This window comes from Excalfactoria chinensis, chromosome 4 (genome assembly GCF_039878825.1).
Source record: "Excalfactoria chinensis isolate bCotChi1 chromosome 4, bCotChi1.hap2, whole genome shotgun sequence".
In the NCBI taxonomy this organism is placed as follows: Eukaryota; Metazoa; Chordata; class Aves; order Galliformes; family Phasianidae; genus Excalfactoria; species Excalfactoria chinensis.
In genome coordinates, this window is record NC_092828.1 from 69,863,947 (window position 1) to 69,879,330 (window position 15,384).

General features: G+C 49.0%; 2 protein-coding genes across 2 annotated transcripts; both read left to right on the forward strand.

Annotated features, from left to right (window-relative positions):
• Window positions 1–2,735: 2,735 nt before the first annotated feature.
• LOC140251745 (testis-specific serine/threonine-protein kinase 6-like) lies at window positions 2,736–3,566 on the forward strand. The gene has a single exon (XM_072335815.1). The coding sequence runs from the start codon at window positions 2,736–2,738 to the stop codon at window positions 3,564–3,566; it is 831 nt and encodes a 276-aa protein (XP_072191916.1).
• A 9,804-nt stretch (window positions 3,567–13,370) lies between these two features.
• On the forward strand, window positions 13,371–14,201 carry LOC140251747 (testis-specific serine/threonine-protein kinase 6-like). Its single transcript, XM_072335816.1, has one exon. It carries the CDS (start codon window positions 13,371–13,373, stop codon window positions 14,199–14,201), a length of 831 nt encoding a protein of 276 aa, XP_072191917.1.
• The last annotated feature ends 1,183 nt before the right edge of the window (window positions 14,202–15,384 follow it).

Sequence of the window (15,384 nt, forward strand, 5' to 3'; positions counted from 1 at the left end):
CACAAGCCGTGAGGAGGTGCACCATGTCTGCTGGGGTTGGGAACAGGTTGAGGAGATAATTAAGAGGAGGATTTTTTGTAAATCTTTCTTTAGCCAAATGAGGGACCTGATCTACTCAGCACGTGGGCTGGATAAAAGTTTGCTTGTAGCAGCCACAAGCAGGAAATGCCAAGTGCGATCATCACTCTTCTTCCTAAATGCTATAGGGAAGGTCAGAAGCAAACTGAAACATAAAGGTTCTGGGAAACTGATGGAAATGTCAGCCCTCATCAGTCCAGCAAGGCCAGTGCTTCACTCCTAACCTACCCTCTCACTTTTCTATTTAAGGCTTTGATTTATCACCTCTTACAGAAAGAAACAAAAGTATTTGTTGTTGGTTTTTTTTTCCTCTGCTGACCTAAAAGCAAAGCACTGAGACTCCCTCTTTGAGGTGCTGCTTTTTCCCTCTTCCCTCAGTAGTATGAACTCTCTGGCTGAGGCTGACACAGAGCAAACAACAACAGGAGTGGAAAGGGTGAGGTTAAAACAAATCCTAAAAGCAAACAACAGGCAGAAGAAACCAACAACCAAACAGCAGAATTGATATCTAGAGGCCGCTGAGCAACAGCATGGAGCAGCCTGCAGAAGCCCCTCAGGCAGCACCCTGGTGAATCTCCCAGCAGAGACAGAGGCACACAGGTCTGCCCTTGTACTTCCAAGGTTACCTGCCAGCCCAGTGCTCGCAGTGCCAGGTAAGCTGCACCAGCTCACAAAGCTGACATGTTTAGGTGTTTCCTCAGAAAACTACTGCTAGGTGCTGGTAGAATGCTTCTCCATGCTGGCTGATGCAAATAGTTGTTCTGAAATGATGATATCTGGCTTAATTTGTGCTTTCATCTCATTTCTGTTCAAATTAGTCAAAAACAAACAAACAAAGTAAAATAAGTTACACAAGCTAACCATCAGAATCTCCAGGATCCCGTTATAATTTAACTACTGAATTGTATTATGATTATCACATCCTTGCTGAAATATGGATTGATTTTGAGCAGTTTCATAGCTACCTCCACAGAGAAAAGCTAATGCAATACATTAATACCAAGGCAGTTTGGGTGGTTATATTGCTTCAATGCATGATCTGTTTTCTGGAGAAGCGCATCTATCCTGAAGTCTCTAGCAACACACCACCATGTATTAGCTGTGCCTCTTTTTTCCTGTTGCAATGAGCTGATGGTTCCACATAGGTGGACTGTCTTCAAAATATAACTATGATCTACTGAGCCAGGACAATTATTTACAGCCCAAACTAGTAAATGCCCACATGCTTTTAATCAGTGCTACCATGTTCAGAGCACATACTTAACCAAGCTGATTGCTCTTTTTTAGCACTTGATAATAACAGTCCCAACATTTAGGGACCATGCCTATACTCACACCTCCACGGAAGCAGATGCACAAAGTAGAGAAAATGAGTTATGCATTGCAAAAAGGAGGTATCATCAAGAAACAGAAATAACACTGTGGCTCACAAATACAGGAACAAACCAGTAGCAGAGAAAACAGAAACTTCAAGAAACAAAAAGGAGACAATTGATTAGTGGTTCGTTTTTCTGCAGCACTAAAAATTATTCAGTGCTTTAGTGTAGCATGGCAATACCCTCATGTTTAAATAAAGCTCCTTTTACGGTCCTTTATTTATATCCCTCTATGTAAAAGCTCTTTGTTTCATGAAAAATCCCTCCTTCTGAACTATGGTTAACTACGATAATGAAATAGAGAAAAATGCAGAAACCATTCTCCTCTCAGTTGCATATGAACATATTATACACCCTGTAAGAAGAGCAAGACAATTATATTTACCTTGTGATGATGTTGATTTATGAATGCTACTGCATGTAATTCAAAGCGCGCAAAATACCACTTCATGTGCAGGAAGCACAGTTAGTAGGTCAGACTACTCACAGGCTCCTTGCTATTGTCCCCTACCTTGTCTTTACTTGCCCAGCAAGTAAAGCAGTGATCTCAAAATTATGTACAGACACTTAGACTGACCATATTTTTCTAAGCCCCTTTAAACTGATTAATATTAAAAACAATTAAATTCATTGCAAAAGATTTCAAGTTCAGTACCAGACTAGGATATGAGAAAACAAAGCTTAGACCATATACATCTTTCTACCTTGCAAAAAACTAGTAAACCATTTTCTTATTGCGTAAGGTGCATAGAAGACAAATAATTACAACCATCTATACAAATACTACAAACTTTTATTTAAATCAGCTATTTCTAACAACACTTCCTGCACTGTCATAATCAAACACTAAATATTAACATCCAGTCAAGGTGGCCTGTAATTAGAGGTGCTGCGTATCACTCTCCAGTGCCATTCTGTGTAGTTCTGAATTTAATGCAACCCAAATCCTGCAGAAAATAGCGATGGGTCCCCAGAGTGATTCTTTGCTCCAGAACACTCACAGTTAAACTCTAATCATCAGACAATCCCTGTTCTGAAAACTCAAGAGCAGAAAAAAATTAAAAAAATAAAAATATTCGGTGCTGGGTGTGTACGCAGGATGGGCTGGGACAGCCAAGAAGAGTGCAGAACAGATCACACTGATACCACAATCATAGTGAGGCGCTTCCCTGCCTCACAATGCCTGAGTGGACCTTCAGCCCCAAAGAGCACCTGTGGGACCACTGCAGGTGGAGGAAGGTCAACTGCGGACACACTTCCATCCCATCCACACCAGACAACATGCCAAACATCGATTTAGACAAGAAGGTGCTCCACAAGCTGGGTTTCACGCTGGGGGAGACCTTGGGAGAGGGTAAATTCTCCAAAGTGAAGGCGGCCACCTCCTCCAAGTACAAGGTCCCCCTCGCTATCAAGATGGTGGACAAGCGACGGGTCACCCAAGATTTCATGCAGAAGTTTCTGCCCCGGGAGCTCTCCATCCTCCGCAAGATTGACCATCCCAACATCGTGCTCGTCTTTGAGATCTTTGAGATGACCAACGGGATGGTCTACATTGTGATGGAGTCAGCAGGCACTGACCTGCAGCAGCGGCTGCATCAGACGGGCAAGCTGCCCTGCGTCCCCGACGCCCGGGACATCTTTGTGCAGGTTGTGGAGGCTGTGCACTACCTCCATGGCTGCAACATCGTGCACCGCGACCTCAAGTGTGAGAACATCCTGCTCAGTGCTGATGGTCGCCAGGCCAAGATTGCTGACTTTGGCCTCAGCAAGGAGGTGAGCAGCCTCCCAGAACTGAGCACCACCTTCTGCGGGACAGAAGCCTACGTGGCCCCGGAGCTGTGGCTGCGTTTCCCCCATGATGCCAAGAAGGTGGACGTGTGGAGCCTGGGGGTGGTCCTTTTTGCCATGGTGACTGGCTACTTGCCCTTCCACGGCTGCCTCTGCAACATGGTCCAGAATCAGCAGGATGGGGTCCTGCACCTGAGGAGGGTGTCCCAGCTGCCGGAGCCCTGCCAGGCCCTCATCGTCCAGCTTCTGCAGTTCTTCCCACACTCCCGGCCCAGCGTGGAGCAGGTGGCCAGCAACAGCTGGCTGAAGGGGGATAACTAAGGGGGGATCCTCCCCAGAGGCTGTGTCGGGACTGTCACATTTTGGTTCAATAAATGCTGTTGAGAAAAAGCTCATGAGCAGTTTGAGTAGCAGGCTGTAAAATAGGTTGGATCTGGAAGGAGTTGGAGGGCGAATTCAAATGTCTTTCTGGGCCATTTAACACTGCTGAATTGATTATCAAGCCAGAGCCACTATCTGTTCCATGGTCTGAAAACCAGACAAGTTTTAAAGCACAGTTGTGGAATCACGTAAGATCACAGAATGGCTCGGGCTGGAAGGGACCTGGCGCAGATCAATGCCTATCTCACCCCCTCAGACTGAGGGAAGGACTCAATGAAATTGACCTGCCATCGCTGGAGAGGATTGTGTCCTCTGGCAAAATGGGCTGTTGTCTCAGGCAATGGTCTCAGTCTCGGAGCCAGCGCTGCAGTGTTGGTATGCCTGGTTGAGATCAGATAGTTTCACAGGCAGCTCCCATGCTTTAGCAGCTGCCCACGTGGCATTTTGTCCAGCACGTCGTAGTTTCTGATGTAACCAGCAGCCCATGTTCTCAGATGGTGAATCCTTAATCCATCTAACTCCAGTCAGCATCTCAGCTTCATTGTTTCCTGGTGACTGTAGAGGTAGGTGGCCAGAAACGTGGTAGGCATTTATGGCCCATGTACATTCCAGTTAAACATGTATGTTTATACACATTCCATATGTCTAACCACATAGTTCTGCCCCACACTGGTCAGGCATGAGTGACCCATTCCTGGGTGGCCCACTCTGCAATCGAGAGTGAGCAGGGGATAGAGCCCTTGCTGTCAATCACTGGTGCCTGTTGTACATAAGAATGTATCAGCTGTGCAATATGGGTGCCTGATGGCACATGACGAGGCATTGTCGTCCGTGCCGTAATTTTCATCTCCCCTAAGCAATCTGCATTTGTGACCCTCAGTAGTACAAAGAGAGCTTGCATCGTAACAGAAGGTCATCCTATCAACAAAGCAAAGCACCACAACCGTATCCTGAAGGTCCCACAAGCCCTGTGGCTACTGCCCTCACCTGATTAGAATCTAAAGTCACCAGCTCAGAAGTGGCCAGATCCACTCTGGCAGTGTCACAAGTCCTTGCGTATAATAAACCTGTGGTGCTGGAGACGATTGTGGTGCCAGGGCTGTTTGTGTCATCGTGTGCTCCCACCACGCGCTCCGGCCCCCCTTTCCATGAAGCAGGAGCCCTTTGTTGCCTAATGTAAAATGGCATTGGTTTGCATAATGCCAACCCTTGTGGCATCGGGTGCATAGCCCCGGTCCAGGCAGCTGCACGGCCCTTCTGTTTGGGCAATTTCAGCAAAAATGTCCTGGCTGACCACATGCAAAGCAATTCTGAAAGTAATTCCATCGCTGCGAATGTTGCAGCCATCATGTTGCACTGATGATGCATGGTGCTCACTTTATTACAAGCGTCTACCACCTGGAAGAGGATAGGTTTATTCAGAGGCTGGAGAATTTTCTGACAGTCCTCGTTAGCATTTTCTATAGCCATCTGTTGTAGCAACATTTCCCATCCCTCCTCTTTTTCCGCCTGTTTGTTCAGACTCTCTTTCAGTTTGTCAATAAACTGCATGAAAGGTTCACCCAGCCCCTGCTTTACGTTAGTAAACAAATGTTGGGGTCTTTCCTGCATCAGGGACCATTAGAAAGGCACCTAGGGCTAAGTCTTTGGGTTGGCCTAAAGCCGCAACATTCAGTTGTACTTGAGCGGTTGTGGCAGTAATTGCCTTCCTTCAGCAAGGCTCCTGTACCAGCGACTTGTAAAGGGTCCCCATTTGGCCTACCCAAGTTCCCCATTGCCTTTTGTTGGGCAGATTCTCTCCATAATCCCATCCACATCATCTATTGAGTACTTCTTAAAATCTTGTCATAGAATCATAGAATCACACCATGGCCTGTGTGGATAAGGACCTCAATGATCATATAGCTGGGGAATTAGCTGCAGAGCATTTGTGCCAAAAGCAGACAAGGGACGTCTCCTTAAACCGTTGTGTGAGAGCACAGGAAAGTGCTACCAAATGCGGCCTCATCAAGGTTTTGGTCTGTTTTGTGACCAGAAGCTGAGCAGAGGAGCCCCTCTGAAGCAGGTCGCTGCAGTTGCCTGACTGCACAGCTCTTGCTTACTTCATGCAACTGCTGCATTGCAATAAATCTGGGCACGCTCCAGGCACCGGACGGATAGGTGCAGGGATCTGTCACGCAGCACAAAGTGCAGCGCATGCGAAACAGCATCAGCTGAGCAAACAGTGGCCTGGATGTTGTTGTCAGCTGTTTTGACTCGGACCAACAAAACTCTTTTGGTCCGCTGTTTAGTTCAATTAGCGCTTTGGAGACAGAACAGTAGTTTTCTGTTCTTCCTGACAAGACTCTCTGTAAATGGTTTATGGGCTGGTTCGGCCCAGTTCCGTGATGAGCGGGGCGGAGGGATTTCTCAGAATCCGTGCCTCCAGAGATAGGAAAACAGGGGACCACAAACTATCTGGAAAAAAAGTAAACTGCAACAATGTGATGAGAAATGAAATACTTTATTAAATAGAGTATCAGGAAAAATAAATAAATAAATAAATAAAAATAAGACAGTATAATACAATATAATTAGAACTGGGATTGACAGAATTGGATATAATGGAAAAGAGAATGTATGAAAAAGGTCTTATGCTAATGCTGAGATGTAGATGCGACAGTCAAGTTGAGCAGCAGGGAGGATAGCCAAAGGAAAGTGAGAGCATCAGATGACCCGCCTATGCCTTATGTGCATTCCCCCCTGTGCAGGAATGGTATCAGCACAGCGAACAGCCTCCTGGGGAACATAGTATCTTCTCTTTGGTATGCGGAACTGGGGCATTAGCACTTTAATTCCCAGTGCACTACATGATGTTATGATGTGGAATACCAATGACTCTCAGTTCCTTTTGCTTCCCGCTGCTGCCTCAGTGACGCTTCTTCACTGATTTCAAACGCTCCGCATACCCAGCAGTGCCCTTATGTGCACCACAGAGGTGTCAGCTGGAGGCTACCCTTTGAAACTGCTTCCGTTTCAGAATTTCCAACACACAATAACCTCCCGAGCGTGATAGTCCTTCAGCATAAGTATCCCTGTGAGCCCCCTGTGCCAAGCTAAGCCTGCTGCGACTGCAGGAAGGATGCACTGTGAGGTGGGGGTGATTAATTCTTGAGGGGCTGTCCTGCTGTGTCCCATGGGAGCTGCACAGCTTCTGGATGGCCAGCAACCAGCTCTGAGAAGTCACTGGGTGCTGGTGGCGCAACGCCGCTACTCTTCCTGTCTTGTGATGCAGCAGCAGCAGCAAATCCCGAACCCAAGCCCCCTCCTGAACAGAGCACGCCATGGCTGGCCCTCACCGTGAGTCCCCCAAGCAGGCCGGAGAGGTTCCTGTTGGCAAGGGGCCTCAGGCACAAAGGCCTTTTCCGTTCCTCTGCCACTAGAAGCACCCGTGCCTGGTGGCTGCCGTGTGGATATGGCATCATCCCAGACACATCCAGCCAAGGCAGAAGCTTTTGCCTCGGCATCTGTGTGCTTTGACATGGAAAGGGCTGTGCTCTGTGCCTGGCCATCTGACTCTCCTGAAGCTTCCGTGTCCGTGATGCTGGAAGAGCTGGGCATTTGCTGAGAAGCCTGCGGGTCCTGGCAGAAGTCTGTGGTCCTGGGGTTGACCCAGTGGTTTTCGATCTTTGGCTCTTCATCATGACCACCATCTCCCAGCTCATACTGTGAAACACAGGGAACCTCCTGCCCTGCTCTCTGCTTCCTCAGTTTCCTCGCCTGCCTGCTTATTTCCCTGAATTCGGCTAGGCTTTGCCCAGTATACGCCATGCAACTTGTACTCATCTCCTTCAGAAGCTCTTGCTTCGATAACAAGATCTCTATACATGACCTTTCAGCCTCATGGTGTGCCCACAGCTTAGCAGCTATCACTTGGCATGAGATGCACGGTTCGAGGACTGCTATGTGCTCATCAGCCCGGTTCCTCTTCTGGTGCCCTGGCGCGTAACCCCTGCCTGAGGAAGCAGGCTGAGCTTCTCTGCAGGCAGCTGCTGTTGCTGTATGCACTTGGTGATCAGACAGAGACGGCAAGCTGGGCATGGTGTCTGTGTTTTCCTGTAAGATGCTTCTGTGGGACAGTGTCTCATTGTGTTTCACATTGTTTGCCTGCAAGAGAAGTCAAGGAGAGAGGCCAAGTTACTTTGGGCACATCCCTGTGTAGCCCTCTGTGGCCCCTCTGCAAATGGTCCTGCAGCCTGGCCTTGTGGCACAGCTGCGTGGGCTGCTGCCACCCTGCACCACAGATCTGGTTGGGAAGAGACCAGCTCTTCTCTCTCCTGGCTCAGTCTGCTGTGGGGACAGCCCAGCTGTCTCCTCTAGCATGTCCTGCCTGCTTGTCAGCAGCCTGCTTGTCAGCAGCTCGCAGGACTGCCAGAGCCACTCCACCTGTGCCTGGTGGCTGTCGTGTGGACATGGCAGTGGCAGCGGCAGCAGCCTGTCCTTGTGGAGGGCAGATTCTGGGCTCTGGCTGCCTGCTGTTACTTTGTGGGGTGGCCTGCAGATCACCTGTGTGACAGAGAAGGAGAGGGACTGAGGCACCCATACTGACTCGACAGCACTCACTGTGCCACCAGGCCTGGGCCCAAGGTGCGGCCAGGCAGCTCCTGGCCATGGATGGCAAAGCTGAGCATGGCCAAGCTGCTCTCTGCCCTTGAGCTTCCGGGGCCATGTGGGAGCTTGGCTTTCCCAGGCATCAGTGGCTCTGTGTGGAGATACTCCCCGGTGTCAGGAAGCCCAGTGCTCAGGCTGTTGGTACTCAGGGCCAGCTGGCCGATGTTCCCCAACACCATGCCCCTCCTCCTGCTGCTCTGTAAGATCCTGTCATGCTGCTGGTCTCTCCCTCACTCCCTGAGCCTCACCTGGTGGTGCTCCTGGACGCTTGGCAGCCCTTCATTGGGCTGGGACTGAGCCTTAGGCTCCTCTTCCTTTGGCATCTGCATGTTGTCATCCAGAGACCAGAGAGAGGCACCCAGGGGAGCTGCTGCCTTTCAGCACAGTTGCTCTCCTCGGAGTGGGCACCCCAAGGACTCTGGCCCTGTCAGGGATGTCATTGCTATGAATACCCTTCTATGTCATAATGGCCTTTGGGCATGGTGCCTCACCCATCACAAAGCCCTGGAGGTGGTTGTGGGCCCACAGAGGCCCATGTGCTAGCAGCTGTCCTAGGGATAGCAGCTTGCATGCCCACAGGAAGGCATGGGTCAGCAGGGCCCCCTGCATTCTTCTGCCACACCTCCCCTTAGTCAGCCCAGTAGTCATCCATGGGCTCTTTCCCATAGCTCTAGCACCCGAGACCAGGCACAGCTCTTGTGGCAGGAGAGTCACGGACTCCATTGCTGGTGCAGAATGAAGAACTTCTATTGTACATGCTTACAACCTTTCATACCCATGCAACATCCCCTTGGTCACATGTACCAACCAGGCACCTTGTGTGTGTTTACTTCTGGCATAAGTAGCTACCAAGCTTGTTTACTCGTTTGCAAGATAATGACTTTCTTTGTCTCACAACTCCTCCTTTATTAATTTGAACAACAAGCATTTGGTATTAATATGAAGAGTATATATCGAGAAACATGTAACAACCGAAAAACACTTTAATCTGTGTGATCTTTTAGACCCATGGTCACAAACCTTGGTATCACCCATCAAACTAAACCCATGAGTTTTCAACATGTAGCTTTTGCCAACAAATAAAACAATTTTGAGGTAGTTGTCAGATAGCTTGACGCTGAGATATTGGCTGTAGTATCTACTATCCGGTTGCCTCCGTAGCTACTTTGGTACCCAGAAGGCTGTCACAGATCTGAAGAAGCAGCAGCAGATGTTGATGGCACAATCAAGCAGGGCCTTATGACTTCGGCTGGAACCCATCAAGGTCCAGCATCTGTGGAGACACAAGCATAACCTCTTCCACAAGTTATTAATGGCAACGGACCTTCCCATTGACCAGAACCCCAGTTTTTAACCATCACGGGTGCCTTCCCTGGAGTGCTTGCTCGTTCACCATTTGTTGAAGCAGAATGTCGAGCTATTGGTGGTCCACTCTTAACCTGCCACCGGTTCCAAAAATGTAATACGTACGTTGCTTTGGCCAGTCTCTCGGATGGGGATACACCACCCATTCCCCTTTTTTGTTTTAGCAGCATGGCCGTCAGTGTGCTGTGGATGTGTTCGATAATAGCTTCGCCTGTGGGTGTGTGTGGAATACCTGTAACATGTTTAATGCCCCAGGCCTGTAGGAAATAGATGCGTGTCAAGACATAGCTCAGGCTATTATCTGTTTTTATAATTCGTGGAACTCGCTGAATTGGAAATGCAACTAAGAGACGCTTACAAATGTCCCATGCCTTTTCTCCGGTATGAGGGGAGGCTGTGATCACACCAGAGAAGGTGTCCACTGTAACATGAACATATCTCAGGTGTCCAAGCTCAGGAACATGAATGACATCCATCTGCCACAATTCTAGTGCCTTCAGCCCCCTTAGGTTGACTCCATAAGACAACAGTGGTGTGATCTGCTGACAGGCAGGACACACAGTGGTTATTTGGCACACCTGGTTCAGTGTTAGTCCAAATGATTTCTGTAGCACTTTCACATTTTGATGGAAAAAGGTATGCGATAACCATGCCTGTTCAAATATACTAGGTGCAACCACAATACCTGCCAGTTGATCAGCAAGTCTATTGCCTTCTTTTAACAGTCCAGGCAAGGTGGAATGGGATCGAACATGTGCAATGAAGTAACATTCCTTTTGCATATTAAAAACCAAAGGTGTGGGATAAAGAAAGTCATTATATTGCTAATGAGTAAAAAAGCTCAGCAGTAACTTGAGCCAGACGTAAACAAAGACAAGGCACCTGGCTTCCACATGTGACCAGTTGTTGTTGCACGGGTATAAAAGGCTGTAAGCACCTACTGTAAATGTCCTTCGTCTTTCATTCTGCACCAGAATGCCGCGTGTGCAAGGGAGCTTGGAGCCCTCTTGCCTCAAAAAGGGAATACAGTAATGCGAATAGCTGCTCATTAAACACCTCTTTTAAAAATGCCGCTTCTATCCTGGTGACTATTCCAGTGATATATGCCGAGTCTGAAACAATACTAATAGGGTCAGAACATTTTTTAAATACGTGCACCTCCACAGCTAACTCTACTATCTAGGGAGATCCCTCTAAAATATGAATATCAAACATTCACCGCCCTTAAGAGTCCTGCCAAACAATAACTGAGCATCCTGTCCTTCCTGATCCATTTGTAAAGATAGTTAATGCATCTAATGGAATAGGGGAGCATTTGGGAAGATCCTGTAACCAAAAATCGGATTGTAATAATCTATGCCCTGGCAAATGCACTGATATAGTTCCAGGGAAGCCTTCTGTGGCCACCTGAAAAAGCAGAGAACTTTGAAACAACCACTGTAACATATTTAGAGATACTGGTAAAATAAGCACAGAAAGTTCCAACCCGCTCAGCGACATTAGTCTTTGCTGTACCCTGATGATGAGGTGTTGATCATTTCAACCTCTGAAGTGATATTGAAAACAGATGAGGCAGGAAGATCCATTCTAACATCAGGAGTGGGTCCTTTAATTTTGCATCCCATTGAAATAGGAGTGCACATGGCTGAAAGTCCGGATTCATAATTAACAATTGAAAGGGGAGAGCTGGATCATATCATTGAACCTGTCATCTAGACATTGCTGTGGCAACATCTGTGATGGTGATTTGCCCTGCCAGCATTGAATTTCACCCCGAATTTAATGCCGTGTCCCCTTTTAAATATTGGAATAACGGATGCAGCGTTTTGTTGCTTATGCCCAGTATGGGTCTGACCCAATTTATGGCTCCTAATAGTTTTTGCATATCATACAGGGTGCAAACCTCTGTGCTTATTTGTAAGCATTGTGGTGCTACGTTATGATTTGTAATTCACCAACCCAAATATCTCCAGGGTGAGCTCTCCTGAACTTCCTCAGGAGCCACTCATAACCCCTGACCTCTAACACACTCAAGAACAATGGTCATTGCATGCTGCATCTCTTCCCATGACTGGGTTGCCACAAGAATGTCATCCACAGAGTGATAAATAATTGCACTGGGCAACTTTTCCCGTGCAGGGGATAGAGCCTTTGCTATAAACCATGCACATACAGTGGGAGTTGGAAAAAGAACCGAGAGAGGAACCGGAAGAGGTGGGACTGGGCTGGACAACCCCTGTAGCGCCATGAGGCCTGATGTGCAGAGCCCGTGACCGATCAATGTTGCCTTGCAGCCTGGCTGCTTACCGCCCTGCGGCACCTGCCCCCGGGTTACCGGCAGCTGAGAGCAAGGCAACTCCGAACCAAGCGACAGTTTAGAAAGCTGACATTGGTTTATTGCAGCTTGTCTCCCCCCAGCTGTGCGCCGAGGGACGGAAGCACACTCGTTATGTCTGTTATAAAAACAAATGGCCGTCTGGTCCCCGAGGAGCACCCTCCTTTTGCCAGCACTGGGCGCACCTCGGTGTGCATGCAGGGGGTCCTTCCCCCGGCCTCCAGCCCAGGAAGCATCCCTGCCATCAGACAGGCCATAAGGAGGGACCGAGGGTGCTCTTTGGTGACCCTCGGGACACTCCCTGCACAGGAATGCCATCAACGTTTAGGCCCTTGCAGCTTGCCTGTACAAATGGCATCTGCAGAGAACTGTGTGCTTCTGAACCCCAGCCTGGACAGCAGATGAGACTCAGTGCAGTGATTGCTTGCCCATAGGAGCCAGGGCACTGCAAAGTCCCGCCCCCCTCCCTGGTTGCACATATGTAGCTATGGATGCATGATTCAATTAATTCCCTTCCTTCATGGAACTTTCAGAGCACTGTACAAGCTGCACTCATGGCAAGGCTCTCAGGAGCACTTTTTCCATGAGGACAGGCTGAGACACCTGGTGCTCCTCAGTGGAGAGAAGGTTCCAGAGGGACCTCATAGGGGCCTGTCTGTACTTGAAGGAGACCTGCAGGAATGCTGGGGAGGGGCTTTTATATGGGCATGTACCAACAGGACAAGTGCAAGTGTTTTTAAACTGGAATAGGCCATATTTAGACTGGATACTAGGAAGAAATTCTTTACTGTGAGGGTGGAGAGACACTTGAACATGTTGCTTTTGCTTTGAGCACAGCTCAAAGAAGTTCAAAAAGCTGATTCTTCTGAAAGACCAGGCTGCCCATCCATAGCACACCAAGCGGGAAATCCCACCTTGACAAACCACTTCCTGCACTGTCATAATCAAAAACTAAATATTAACATCCAGCCAAGGTGGTCTGTAATTAGACGTGGTACGTATCACTCTCCAGTGCCATTCTGTGTAGTTCTGATTTTAATGCAAGCGATATTCTGCAGAAAATATCTATGGGTTCCCGAGGTGATTCTTTGCTCCAGAACAGTCACAGTTAAACTCTTATCATCAGACAATCCCTGTTCTGAAAACTCAAGAGCAGAAAAAGATTAAAAAAAATAAAAATATTCGGTGCTGGGAGTTCTCCCAGTGTGTACGCAGGATGGGCTGGGACAGCCAAGAAGAGTGCGGAACGGATCACATATCACAATTGTAGTGAGGCACTTCCCTGCCTCACAATGCCTGAGTGGACCTTCAGCCCCACAGAGCACATGTGGGACCACTGCAGGTGGGGGAAGGTCGACAGTGGACACACTTCCATCCCATCCACACCAGACAACATGCCAAACATTGATTTAGACAAGAAGGTGCTCCACAAGCTGGGTTTCATGCTGGGGGAGACCTTGGGAGAGGGTAAATTCTCCAAAGTGAAGGCGGCCACCTCCTCCAAGTACAAGGTCCCCCTCGCTATCAAGATGGTGGACAAGCGACGGGTCACCCAAGATTTCATGCAGAAGTTTCTGCCCCGGGAGCTCTCCATCCTCCGCAAGCTTGACCATCCCAACATCGTGCTCGTCTTTGAGATCTTTGAGATGACCAACGGGATGGTCTACATCGTGATGGAGTCAGCAGGCACTGACCTGCAGCAGCGGCTGCATCAGACGGGCAAGCTGCCCTGCGTCCCCGACGCCCGGGACATCTTTGTGGAGGTTGTGGTGGCTGTGCACTACCTCCATGGCTGCAACATCGTGCACCGCGACCTCAAGTGTGAGAACATCCTGCTCAGTGCTGATGGTCGCCAGGCCAAGATTGCTGACTTTGGCTTCAGCAAGGAGGTGAGCAGCCTCCCGGAACTGAGCACCACCTTCTGCGGGACAGAAGCCTACGTGGCCCCAGAGCTGTGGCTGCGTTTCCCCCATGATGCCAAGAAGGTGGATGTGTGGAGCCTGGGGGTGGTCCTTTTTGCCATGGTGACTGGCTACTTGCCTTTCCACGGCTGCCTCTGCAACATGGTCCAGAATCAGCAGGATGGGGTCCTGCACCTGAGGAGGGTGTCCCAGCTGCCGGAGCCCTGCCAGGCCCTCATCGTCCAGCTGCTGCAGTTCTTCCCACACTCCCGGCCCAGCGTGGAGCAGGTGGCCAGCAACAGCTGGCTGAAGGGGGATAACTAAGGGGGGATCCTCCCCAGAGGCTGTGTCGGGACTGTCACATTTTGGTTCAATAAATGCTGTTGAGAAAAAGCTCATGAGCAGTTTGAGTAGTTGTGTGTGGGGGGGGGATTAAACTTCATGTCTTGGTGAGCCTTGGTCAATAACTTGGTCAGACTTGGTCAGACCCCTTCGCAAAGAAGATGAATAAGCCTGCCATTGGGGCAGACAACCAACAGCACTCTGAAATCCGGAGTAAGCATGGGATAGAGCCCTTGCTGTCAGTCGCTGGTGCCTGTTGTGCATAAGAGCCCTTGCTACAAACCATTGCTATATAGAGGGACTGTTTTTCCTTCCCTGGGGTAACACTGTCCAATGGTATCGTTTAGCTGGTTCAGACACATTTATGGAGGGAACTGAGAATGCAAATTTAGGCGCATCATGAGGATCCAGCAGAATGGTGAAGCAGCAGTCCCTTAAATCAGAAACTCTGTCCACTGTCCTGGGATCTGTCCCCCTGTTCGGACTAGCATTCACCTTCTCAAGCCATCTCCTGTCATAGAATCACAGAATCACAGCATGACCTGGGTTGATAATGTCCTCAGTGATCATCCAGTTTCAACACCCTTCTCGGGCAGGGTTGCCAGGCACTAGACGAGGCTGCGCAGAGACACATCCAGCCTGGCCTTGAATGCCTCTGGGGATGGGGCATCCACAACCTTCTTTGGTAACCGGTTCCAGTGCATCACCACCCTCTGAGTGAAAAACTTCCCCCTAATATCTAAGTTAAACATCCTCTGCCTCTGTTTAAAACCATTCCCGCTAGTCCTATCACTCTTCCACCTCATAAACAGACGTTCCCCCTCCATACAGACCTGGGAATTGCCTCTCGCATCAGCTGCGGAGCATTTGTGCCAAAAGCAGACGAGGGACGTCTCCTTAAACTGCTGTGTGAGAGCACAGGAAAGTGCTACCAAATGCGGCCTCATCAAGGTTTTGGTCTGTTTGGTGACCAGAAGCTGAGCAGAGGGGCCCCTCTGAAGCAGGTTGCTGCAGTTGCCTGACTGCACAGCCCTCAGGACCGCCTGCATCTCCTCTCCCCTCCTACTCTCCGCCTCCTGCACCTTTCTTCTGAAACCCAGAAATCGATGCATAGACACTTAACAGCAAAGTTTTGCTTCAAAGATTACATGATTCAGAGTCCATT

Coding starts and splice junctions, on each gene's coding strand:
- LOC140251745 (XM_072335815.1), top strand. CDS start 2,736: ATGCCAAACATCGATTTAGACAAGAAGGTGCTCCACAAGCTGGGTTTC.
- LOC140251747 (XM_072335816.1), top strand. CDS start 13,371: ATGCCAAACATTGATTTAGACAAGAAGGTGCTCCACAAGCTGGGTTTC.